The sequence below is a fragment of the Pseudochaenichthys georgianus genome, unplaced genomic scaffold (genome assembly GCF_902827115.2).
Source record: "Pseudochaenichthys georgianus unplaced genomic scaffold, fPseGeo1.2 scaffold_1970_arrow_ctg1, whole genome shotgun sequence".
Classification (NCBI taxonomy): domain Eukaryota; kingdom Metazoa; phylum Chordata; class Actinopteri; order Perciformes; family Channichthyidae; genus Pseudochaenichthys; species Pseudochaenichthys georgianus.
In genome coordinates, this window is record NW_027262689.1 from 12,501 (window position 1) to 24,730 (window position 12,230).

General features: G+C 46.1%; 2 protein-coding genes across 2 annotated transcripts in view; both read right to left on the bottom strand.

Annotated features, from left to right (window-relative positions):
- Positions 1-3,170, bottom strand: part of LOC117441763 (stress-associated endoplasmic reticulum protein 1) — a 3,499-nt gene extending 329 nt beyond the window's left edge. Inside the window, exons 1-3 of the mRNA XM_034077781.2 lie at positions 2,853-3,170; positions 1,824-1,899; positions 1-1,647 (exon numbers count right to left, since the gene is read on the bottom strand). The exon at positions 1-1,647 is cut by the window's left edge and continues 329 nt beyond it. Of these exons, the coding sequence (XP_033933672.1) occupies positions 1,607-1,647; positions 1,824-1,899; positions 2,853-2,936 (201 nt within the window). The 5' untranslated portion in view covers positions 2,937-3,170 and the 3' untranslated portion in view covers positions 1-1,606. The remainder of the gene's footprint in view (positions 1,648-1,823; positions 1,900-2,852) is intronic.
- A 5,551-nt stretch (positions 3,171-8,721) lies between these two features.
- LOC117441762 (E3 ubiquitin/ISG15 ligase TRIM25-like) lies at positions 8,722-12,117 on the bottom strand. Its single transcript, XM_071202271.1, has one exon. It carries the CDS (start codon positions 12,072-12,074, stop codon positions 9,528-9,530), a length of 2,547 nt encoding a protein of 848 aa, XP_071058372.1. The 5' UTR covers positions 12,075-12,117; the 3' UTR covers positions 8,722-9,527.
- Between the last annotated feature and the right edge of the window lie 113 nt (positions 12,118-12,230).

The window sequence follows — 12,230 nt, forward strand, 5'->3', positions numbered from 1 at the left end:
GAGATCAAACTGCTGGTTCACAGGCGGCTCTGATTGGTCAGCTGACAGGTCCTCACTACTGACTTCAGAAGGAGATCAAACTGCTGGTTCACAGGCGGCTCTGATTGGTCAGCTGACAGGTCCTCACTACTGACTTCAGAAGGAGATCAAACTGCTGATTCACAGGCGGCTCTGATTGGTCAGCTGACAGGTCCTCACTACTGACTTCAGAAGGAGATCAAACTGCTGATTCACAGGCGGCTCTGATTGGTCAGCTGACAGGTCCTCACTACTGACTTCAGAAGGAGATCAAACTGCTGGTTCACAGGCGGCTCTGATTGGTCAGCTGACAGGTCCTCACTACTGACTTCAGAAGGAGATCAAACTGCTGGTTCACAGGCGGCTCTGATTGGTCAGCTGACAGGTCCTCACTACTGACTTCAGAAGGAGATCAAACTGCTGGTTCACAGGCGGCTCTGATTGGTCAGCTGACAGGTCCTCACTACTGACTTCAGAAGGAGATCAAACTGCTGGTTCACAGGCGGCTCTGATTGGTCAGCTGACAGGTCCTCACTACTGACTTCAGAAGGAGATCAAACTGCTGGTTCACAGGCGGCTCTGATTGGTCAGCTGACAGGTCCTCACTACTGACTTCAGAAGGAGATCAAACTGCTGGTTCACAGGCGGCTCTGATTGGTCAGCTGACAGGTCCTCACTACTGACTTCAGAAGGAGATCAAACTGCTGGTTCACAGGCGGCTCTGATTGGTCAGCTGACAGGTCCTCACTACTGACTTCAGAAGGAGATCAAACTGCTGGTTCACAGGCGGCTCTGATTGGTCAGCTGGTCGGCTCTGCTGGGAGTGGTCCACTTAGAGATGTCCCGCCCCTTAGACACCAGCGTGTGGAGCGTTAGCCAATGGGAGTAAAGAAAGGAGTCCTCTCTAACTGTTCATTCATAATAAATACCGTGAAGAGTAACCGACTGAACTCACATCATGACATGTTGTCTTTTACTTTAGTTACTTGGACTAGTCTTCCAACAGGTTCGAGCAGCACTTATTGACCCGCGTGAAGCTGACCCTTCGGACTCTTTTAGCTCCAGACGTTCCATCCCTGCTTTATTTTGAAAGTCTGCAGTGTGATATAAAGTCATTCAATCAACTTCCTATAATATTAAAAACCCTAAATTAAAACTCTTTGAGCAGAACTTTCACACATCGTTTCATTCCTGATGTTTTACAGCGATCGTCTCAAAGAGAAACCTCTGAGCTGGAAACCAACACTTCCTGTACGTCTTCACAATAAAAGCCTGGCCAGCTGGAGGACTTTTATTGTGAAATGTAAACAGGAAGTGTGTTTCCTGAGATAAATCAGCAGCTTGTTCGTGTAAATCTAACCTCTGATCTCAGGTCAGCGGACCGTCCGTCACACCGACAGGAAGTAGTTTTATTCTGACGGGAACGACCTACAGTAATCAATAACCAATATCTGATCAGCCTCATCGGTGCGTAAAAAAACAGAAGAAGAAAAACTAGCTCCACAGGAACAGTGCGTGTGTGTGTGCGTGTGCGTGTGTCTGTCTGTGTGTGTGTGTAGGGGGTCATGCTCCTCGGGGTCAGAGGTCATCACATGCCCTGCCGGATGCTCTGGATGATCTGGAAGATTGCTGCAACACAAAAACACAATGAAATACATTAAATCCTCTCGGTTCAGTAACACTTGAATACGTTCGATAGAGGTTTGTTCACGCAGCTATTCACCGAGAGATAACTAAATAAAAACCATTACATGTTGTCACACGTTGTCCGGTTACACCTGTTTAATACATATCTGTGCGCTCACCTGATCCACAGACCACGAAGACAAAGAGAGCGAGGAGCCAGGGACCGACCGGAGACTTCTCCTCGTTTACAGGCCGCTGAAACACACACACACACACACCTCAATATATCAACAAGATGTGTTTTACGTGTGTTATGTAAGACAACAGAACATAAGACTCTAGGGAAGAAGACAGCGAGATATTTAGGATCACAATGTGGCCCGTAGTTCAGGCGAGACCTACACAACAGCAGAGTTTACTAATTAGCATTTAACGACACGATGGAACTCTCTCTGTGTCTCAGACCTCTGTTTACAACCTGCCAGGACCGGGAGAACCGGTTAAAATACCACAAAACCCACAGGAAACACTGAGTTATATGTAGGCCGAATTGAAGATCCTTTGTAAAACAGTAAATAAAACCCATTAAGTGATATATACAGGTATTAAATATCTCTGTATGCACAAATAAACAATAAAAAACACAGATATGTGGACGTAGCCTGGCTGAAAACCCACCAAACTATCAAAAACAGTGGGTTATATGTGGGCCGAATTGAAGATCATGTGTCAAACAGTAAATAACACAAATAAAGTAATATATTTGTATTAAATATCTCTGTATACACGCAAAAACAATAAAAACACAGATTTCTGTAGGCAGTCTGGCTCTCTTCCCACAGTGTAGCTGCTAATGCTAGCTACACCAAACTAAGCTGTATTCTAGTTCCCGGATATTTAAACCTAAAAGCTGAATTAAATCAGGATTATTGTGTATGTTAAACACCATGTGTGTGATGTTTATGGTGTAATGTCTATAACGTAATGTGTGGGGATGCACGCATCAGCAAGCCGGTTAGCCTGTTAGCCGTTAGCCTGGCTGTCAGTGTGTAATACAAATATTTATGTATAAAGTACCGATGTTCTCTGCACGTGTCAGCATCATAGACTGTATATGATAATATATAATAATATATAATAATATAATACAACAGTACTGGTGTTTTCAGTATCATAGAGTGTATATATAAATAGATAATAATAAGTACCGATGTTTTCTGGACGTGTCCCCGCTGGGTGATGCTCTTGCTGTGCCGCTCGTTCGCCACCTTCATCCGCTGAATGGCCGACATGGTTCTGTTCGGAGGAGAAGAAGCAGTGAGGAGGCCGGTACCCGAGACGAGGAGAGCCGGAGGCTGGAGGAGGAGGCCGGTACCGGAGAGGGGGAGAACCAGAGTCTGGAGGAGAGCCGGTACCGGAGAGAAAACGTCCCGCAGGAGGAGGGTCTCTGCCGGTCTGAAGAGGCTAGCTGTTAGCTCGAGCTAGCGTGAAGCTAAGCGTGAAGCTACACCCGCGTCACGGGTGGGCGTCACGTCACGTTACGTCTCGGGCGGCCTCCAGTGGCGGGAAGAAGAACTGCTTTTATTTTAAATAATAATAACAAATATGTAATTTATAGAAAATATAATAATCTTATTCATTATGTTTAACATTTGCTGTGGCCCTGCTTTAACCTGTTAAGCCTCGAGCCTGGCTGCCCAGGTTTCAGGATCGAAAATGACCAGAACAAATTAATAATTTTTTTTCTCAAAGCAACGATAAACCTGTGAGTTGGATCTAGAAGGGTCAGAATCCAAATAGATTTTTTTATTTTAAAGTAAATTCAGATTAAACATAGTAAAAAAATGTATATTATTGTGTCTGTCCAAAAAAGAAACATTACTTATATTGAAAACCACCCTTAATGATGGATAGTAGACTAAAAGCTTTAGGAATCCAAACTATAACATTATAATAAGTACCCTGTATCAAGATTGATGCCAAGCAAGTGGGATTTGACCTTTTTAGAGAGATTTAGCAAAAGAAAACCGCTTCTGGGGACATTTGGGTGGATTCTACCATCTCTGGCCCCCCTTGGTCGATTTTGATGATTGACATCTCTTTTTAACCGTTAGAGCCAATGGAATCGAGGGGAAGTTCCACGCACGCACACACACACACACACACACACACACACACACACACACACACACACACACACAAAGGTTCATGCGAACTTAGTTCATGCGAACTCTTTAGTTCTCATGAACTAAATACAGATCGCGTTCACACCGGAATAAGTCCCTGGGGGAGGATTGGGCAAATGAAGCCGTTGACGTCACTTCTTCTTCTTCTGCTTTGGGTTTACTGGCAGGCCGCAACCCACTTCACGGTGTATACTGCCGCCCAAAGTCCCCGGCCGGAAGTCCCCGGAGTTGGGGAAGGCTTCAGTAGAAGCTGCTGGGAGTCCCAGCAGCTTCTACTGAAGCCTTCCGAGTAAATCGCCAGAACGCCGACACCTCCTCATCTCCACCGCTCCCATGTTTTATTTTGTGTTGCCATAAGTTAGTCTCTCTGCGTTTCTGCGCTGGGCTAATGCTAATGCTAATGCGAGGATAATAAAATGGCGGCTTCACAAAACTTTTTGGGAGTTTTACGGGGCGTGGTTTGCAATCCGCCAGCCAATCAGGAATATAGCTCTTTTCTCACAAAGAGCCGCTCGAAAGTCCCTGCTCTCTAGCAGGGACTTTCGAGCGGGTAAAAAGGTTCGCATGAACTACTTTTAGTACCGGCTCTTTTTGGTGTGAACGCGATCATGAACTAAGTTCCATGAACCTTTGTGGGAAAAGTACCGCAGTGTGAACGCGGCTGAGGTTTGTTTGAGACAAGCAAGACCTGCGCAGACCTGCGCAGTTGCGATCAACGTCTTGCTAGTGCGTTGCATGATGGTTAGTCATTTTGTCCGACTTGCTCTGGAGGCTCGCCCACATGAGACTTTGAAATCTCGCGGGACAAAGACGCCCGCAGCCTTGAGAGCGAGGCGAGGCGAGTTGGCGCAGTTGCTCTCCACGAGCTGCGGAAGCGAAATGCTTGATGGGAAACGGCTCGCTGGTATCTCGAGCTGAGCGCTCATTGGTGGTTTTTACCACGTGCTGCTGATGAAGCTCTCCCATTGGCTGGCAACAGTTTGTTGTTGTTTTGTGTCAGTTTTACGTCGCCACATCCATTCCCATTTTTCATCATTGTTCCACAATGTTTATCATCATGAAATTAATATCTATATATTTTATACTATACTGCTTACCGTTTTCATACTTTATATATCTTAGCATATTCATACACACTGTTCATACTGCTCTCAGGCTGATATCTAGTGTATTAATACACACTGTTCATACTGCTCTCAGGCTGATATCTAGTGTATTAATACACACTGTTCATACTGCTCTCAGGCTGATATCTAGTGTATTAATACACACTGTTCATACTGCTCACAGGCTGATATCTAGTGTATTAATACACACTGTTCATACTGCTCTCAGGCTGATATCTAGTGTATTAATACACACTGTTCATACTGCTCTCAGGCTGATATCTAGTGTATTAATACACACTGTTCATACTGCTCTCAGGCTGATATCTAGTGTATTCATACACACTGTTCATACTGCTCTCAGGCTGATATCTAGTGTATTAATACACACTGTTCATACTGCTCTCAGGCTGATATCTAGTGTATTAATACACACTGTTCATACTGCTCACAGGCTGATACCTAGTGTATTCATACACACTGTTCATACTGCTCTCAGGCTGATATCTAGTGTATTAATACACACTGTTCATACTGCTCTCAGGCTGATATCTAGTGTATTAATACACACTGTTCATACTGCTCTCAGGCTGATATCTAGTGTATTAATACACACTGTTCATACTGCTCTCAGGCTGATATCTAGTGTATTAATACACACTGTTCATACTGCTCACAGGCTGATATCTAGTGTATTAATACACACTGTTCATACTGCTCTCAGGCTGATATCTAGTGTATTAATACACACTGTTCATACTGCTCTCAGGCTGATATCTAGTGTATTAATACACACTGTTCATACTGCTCTCAGGCTGATATCTAGTGTATTAATACACACTGTTCATACTGCTCACAGGCTGATATCTAGTGTATTCATACACACTGTTCATACTGCTCTCAGGCTGATATCTAGTGTATTAATACACACTGTTCATACTGCTCTCAGGCTGATATCTAGTGTATTAATACACACTGTTCATACTGCTCTCAGGCTGATATCTAGTGTATTAATACACACTGTTCATACTGCTCTCAGGCTGATATCTAGTGTATTAATACACACTGTTCATACTGCTCTCAGGCTGATATCTAGTGTATTAATACACACTGTTCATACTGCTCTCAGGCTGATATCTAGTGTATTAATACACACTGTTCATACTGCTCTCAGGCTGATATCTAGTGTATTAATACACACTGTTCATACTGCTCTCAGGCTGATATCTAGTGTATTAATACACACTGTTCATACTGCTCTCAGGCTGATATCTAGTGTATTAATACACACTGTTCATACTGCTCTCAGGCTGATATCTAGTGTATTAATACACACTGTTCATACTGCTCTCAGGCTGATATCTAGTGTATTAATACACACTGTTCATACTGCTCTCAGGCTGATATCTAGTGTATTAATACACACTGTTCATACTGCTCTCAGGCTGATATCTAGTGTATTAATACACACTGTTCATACTGCTCTCAGGCTGATATCTAGTGTATTAATACACACTGTTCATACTGCTCTCAGGCTGATATCTAGTGTATTAATACACACTGTTCATACTGCTCACAGGCTGATATCTAGTGTATTAATACACACTGTTCATACTTCTCTACGGCTGATATCTAGTGTATTAATACACACTGTTCATACTGCTCTCAGGCTGATATCTAGTGTATTAATACACACTGTTCATACTGCTCTCAGGCTGATATCTAGTGTATTAATACACACTGTTCATACTGCTCTCAGGCTGATATCTAGTGTATTAATACACACTGTTCATACTGCTCTCAGGCTGATATCTAGTGTATTAATACACACTGTTCATACTGCTCACAGGCTGATATCTAGTGTATTAATACACACTGTTCATACTGCTCACAGGCTGATATCTAGTGTATTAATACACACTGTTCATACTGCTCTCAGGCTGATATCTAGTGTATTAATACACACTGTTCATACTGCTCTCAGGCTGATATCTAGTGTATTAATACACACTGTTCATACTGCTCTACAGGCTGATATCTAGTGTATTAATACACACTGTTCATACTGCTCTCAGGCTGATATCTAGTGTATTAATACACACTGTTCATACTGCTCTCAGGCTGATATCTAGTGTATTAATACACACTGTTCATACTGCTCTACAGGCTGATATCTAGTGTATTAATACACACTGTTCATACTGCTCTACTGCTCTCAGGCTGATATCTAGTGTATTAATACACACTGTTCATACTGCTCTCAGGCTGATATCTAGTGTATTAATACACACTGTTCATACTGCTCTCAGGCTGATATCTAGTGTATTAATACACACTGTTCATACTGCTCACAGGCTGATATCTAGTGTATTAATACACACTGTTCATACTGCTCACAGGCTGATATCTAGTGTATTCATACACACTGTTCATACTGCTCTCAGGCTGATATCTAGTGTATTCATACACACTGTTCATACTGCTCACAGGCTGATATCTAGTGTATTAATACACACTGTTCATACTGCTCATCAGGCTGATATCTAGTGTATTAATACACACTGTTCATACTGCTCTCAGGCTGATATCTAGTGTATTCATACACACTGTTCATACTGCTCTCAGGCTGATATCTAGTGTATTAATACACACTGTTCATACTGCTCTCAGGCTGATATCTAGTGTATTAATACTCACTGTTCGTACTGCTCACAGGCTGATATCTAGTGTATTAATACACACTGTTCATACTGCTCTCAGGCTGATATCTAGTGTATTAATACACACTGCTTGTTGCACCTGGTCAGAAGCTAAACTGCATGTCGTTGTCTCAGTACCTGTAATCTGTGCAATAACAATAAAGCTTCTCTTTAAGTTAAACCAAATCATTAAAATAAAATCTATTGTAATGTAATGATTTGGTTTTCCGCCATTGCAAACCCAGCCAGTCAAGCCGAGTCCGAGCTGTCCGACGAGCTTTTTGACACCTCCCCGGCTGCGATCGGCTACTCTCGAGGCGAGCCGCAATGTGTCTCAAACAAGCCTACTGTACATTCAATATATATCTAAACACGCCTTTTCTCTTCCTTAACTCTTTCATGACTTTTCATTCAACACGTTCTAAACGCTGTAATCAATACTCCTGAAAATACAGGAAATACTTCACAGCAGTTTGGTTTCCGGTCGTTCCGAATGTTGTCATATCATATCGCTGCTAAATTCACCTCTATAGTAAATGGTATATTAGCCTCATGCTAACCGGAGATGAAGGATTTTCAGAATAAAAGCTTAACAACTGCTTGTGCACAAGAACTTCTGGTTTTTCAGTGTAAAACAGCATTTAAACTGACGGTGTGTTTAAGGTGCACTATGCTCTCTAAACATTGATCTTCATTTCTGACACTGCAGAACTTAGCGGAGAAATGCTTTGAATCAGAATTGTTAAAGCTCAAATGCACTGACTTTGTTGAAAGCTTGAAAGTGAAATGTAAACTGGAAGAGTAGGACAAATAGTGATGAAGCTTAATATTTCAAAGAAAAGTGGAAAAGGTTTAAACAACTACAGTAAATGTGTATTAAAGCAACCGTCCTGTGAATATAGCTATGCGTAAAAAGATGTTCCAGTGAGGGAGGGGTCAGACTGAGCGAGGATGAACACGGTGCTTTGCTTCAGGAGGACACTCAGTTTTAGTCTCAGGTCACTTCCACATGTTCTCCATCAGCTTCGTGGCACCTCGGACACAAGAACAACATCCTGTTTTTGTTTTTGAAACACAAACCTTTATTAATCCAAACATTTACTTTGATCACACATCCCATCAGTAACGTGTGTTCAATGACTTCATGACCAGCTTCTCTTTCTCCACACCACGTGTTTCATCTCCGCTGTTTCAGAATCAGACATGATTTCCTTATTGATTATTATCATAAGTTATGTTCTATAAAACATCAGAGTGCCCACTTTATATTTGGACAACAACAACAACAACAACAACAACAACAACAATTAGTCTGCAAAGAAATAACATTTTATTTCCCGAGCAAAGACTGCAAGCTATACAGCAGAATAATGAATGGCGTACTTATTGATTCTGATCACGACAGCAAGTCATTTTAAATAAACACGCGATGATGAAATAAGTGTGATCTGGGAACTCGTGTGTTCGTTAATTTGGGCGACAATAACATTTAATCTGTCAGAATAATGTGATTATAAATGCCTCTGTTGTTTTAGAACCAGAATAACATGTGTAGAATAAAAGAAGCTCTGCTGCTTCCTCTCTGAAGACTCGTGCACTACGAGAGAAACGACGACAAGAATCAAAAGAAACATCCAACACATATTGAGAGCAAAGTTTACACATCGGTTCAGGTGAACAAGGATCCTCCTGAGCAGCCTCCGTGGCTACACAGACACAGGAAGGAGCCGGAAGAAAGTCCAACATCTACAGAACAACTCGTGAGGAGATGTTGAAGCCCCGCCCATCATGTTTGATTGACAGCTGATCTCTGCAGTGAAGACATGGACAATCAACTCTGAAGGACACACGGTGAGGTCAAGAAGTAGAAGAGTTCCTCCAAGGACTCCAGGCTATTTGAGTTTACAAAACTCAGCAGTGTCTCCAACATTATAATAAAGACAAAGTCCAGCGTGCAGCGGCCGAGTGAACGTGGTCTGCACTCTGTGGAGGAGAGTCGTGGCTTCAGAGACGCTGTAGAAGGACAGAACGCCTGCTCTGTGATCCAGGTACACTCCTACTCTGGAGGACAGAGGACCTGAGACGGGAGTGAGGATGCTGTTGTAACGAAATGAATAACTGTTTTGGCTACAAATTAACGCCCAAGATGTGTCATTGAGTCCAAATCCACTTTCCCCCCGCCCTGCTCTCCTGATATTCTTGTATGCGACTGCCACACAAACTCTTCCCCCTCTCCACTCCACCTCCCAGTAGCACCGTCCAGTCAGACGCTCTCTGCTCAGCACCTGAGGGTAATGAGTGAACCTGTCTGGGTGACTGGAATAAGGCTGTTCGTGTCCCATGAGTGTTGCTTTGCTGCTGCCCTCAGATAACACCAGCTGTGTGTGTGCTGTGTTTGGGTCCAGAGTGACTTCCTGTGAGCACGTGAAGAACCCAGCTCTGGAGGCGGGCTCTGCTGCTGCTGACGGTGAAACCTCCACCTCAGTGGGTGAGACGTGTGTCCACTCCTCTCTCAGGACGTCCTGTAGTTTGTCTCTGACTGCTGACAGGGCCGCCGTCACGTCCTCAAAGTAGCTCAGAGGACGGATGTTGGTGCTGGAGGAGTGTGTAGCTCCACTGAGGGGGGCTGGCAGTGAGGAGGGGGAGTGTGTAGCTCCACTGAGGGGGGCTGGCAGCGAGGAGGGGGAGTGTGTAGCTCCACTGAGGGGGGCTGGCAGCGAGGAGGGGGAGTGTGTAGCTCCACTGAGGGGGGCTGGCAGCGAGGAGGGGGAGTGTGTAGCTCCACTGAGGGGGGCTGGCAGCGAGGAGGGGGAGTGTGTAGCTCCACTGAGGGGGGCTGGCAGCGAGGAGGGGGAGTGTGTAACTCCACTGAGGGGGGCTGGCAGCGAGGAGGGGGAGTGTGTAGCTCCACTGAGGGGGGCTGGCAGCGAGGAGGGGGAGTGTGTAGCTCCACTGAGGGGGGCTGGCAGCGAGGAGGGGGAGTGTGTAGCTCCACTGAGGGGGGCTGGCAGCGAGGAGGGGGAGTGTGTAGCTCCACTGAGGGGGGCTGGCAGCGAGGAGGGGGAGTGTGTAGCTCCACTGAGGGGGGCTGGCAGCGAGGAGGGGGAGTGTGTAGCTCCACTGAGGGGGGCTGGCAGCGAGGAGGGGGAGTGTGTAGCTCCACTGAGGGGGGCTGGCAGCGAGGAGGGGGAGTGTGTAGCTCCACTGAGGGGGGCTGGCAGCGAGGAGGGGGAGTGTGTAGCTCCACTGAGGGGGGCTGGCAGTGAGGAGTGTGTAGCTCCACTGAGGGGGGCTGGCAGCGAGGAGGGGGAGTGTGTAGCTCCACTGAGGGGGGCTGGCAGCGAGGAGGGGGAGTGTGTAGCTCCACTGAGGGGGGCTGGCAGCGAGGAGGGGGAGTGTGTAGCTCCACTGAGGGGGGCTGGCAGTGAGGAGGGGGAGTGTGTAGCTCCACTGAGGGGGGCTGGCAGCGAGGAGGGGGAGTGTGTAGCTCCACTGAGGGGGGCTGGCAGTGAGGAGGGGTAGCTGAGCAGGAACTGGTTGTGGTCCTCTGTGTGAGACAGCAGCTCCAGCTCAGCGTCTCTCCTCTTCAGCTCCCTGATCTCCTGCTCCAGCTTCTCCTGGAGCTCTCCGACTCGACTCACTTCTCTCTCCTGCTGGGATCTGAGCTGCCGCTTCACGTCAGAGCTCCTCTCCTCCACGAGACGGATCAGCTCAGAGAACGTCTTCTCGCTGTCCTCCACTGCTTTGTCAGCAGAGCCGTTGACGGCCTGCACCTCCTGCTGAAGCAGCTTCACCTGCTTCTCTCCGTCCTGGATCCTCTGCTGGATGTTGAGTCGACTCCCCTCCAGCTCTCTCTGCCTCTCGGTCCTCTCTGCTGCAGCTGACACCGTGTCGTGGCCTTTGTGTTCGTCCACAGAGCAGAGATAACAGATGCTCTGCTGATCAGTGCGGCAGAACAGATTCAACACCTCGTCGTGACGAGAGCAGATGTTCTCCTGGAGCTCCTTGGAGGGCTCCACCAGCTTGTGCTTTCTAAAGACAGGTGATTCATAATGAGGCTGGAGGTGTTGGTCGCAGTAAGATACGAGACACACGAGGCAGGACTTACAGGCTCTCAGCTTCCTCCCAGTGCAGCAGACATCACAGGCCACGTCTCCAGCTCCAGCATAGCAGAGACCAGCAGGAGCAGCTGGGGGTCCGGTCTTCTTCAGCTCCTCCACTAAAGCTGCTAGCAGGGTGTTCTTCAGCAGGACAGGCCTCGGTGAGAATCTCTGCCCGCACTGAGGGCAGCTGTGGGTCAGCTCTCCATCCCAGTGCTGTGTAATACACTTCATGCAGTAGCTGTGTCCACAGGGAATAGTGACCGGATCCTTCAGTAGATCCAGACAGATGGAACAAGAGAAGGTTTCCCGCTCCAGCTGAACTCCTTTCTGCGCCATTTCACCTCTCAGCAGCAGCGAGTGTGAGTTTCACTTCCTGAGAGCTGAAACTAGTGTGACAGGTTATCTGAACAGGATGTGTGTGTGCGGTGAATGTGGCCTATCAGCTCTTGTACTTTACCCACATGTTAGTTCCTCCCCTCCTCCTCAGTGTGG

Bases quoted from the DNA above. Each gene is read 5' to 3' on its own strand.
- LOC117441762 (XM_071202271.1), bottom strand. From the start codon at position 12,074: ATGGCGCAGAAAGGAGTTCAGCTGGAGCGGGAAACCTTCTCTTGTTCC.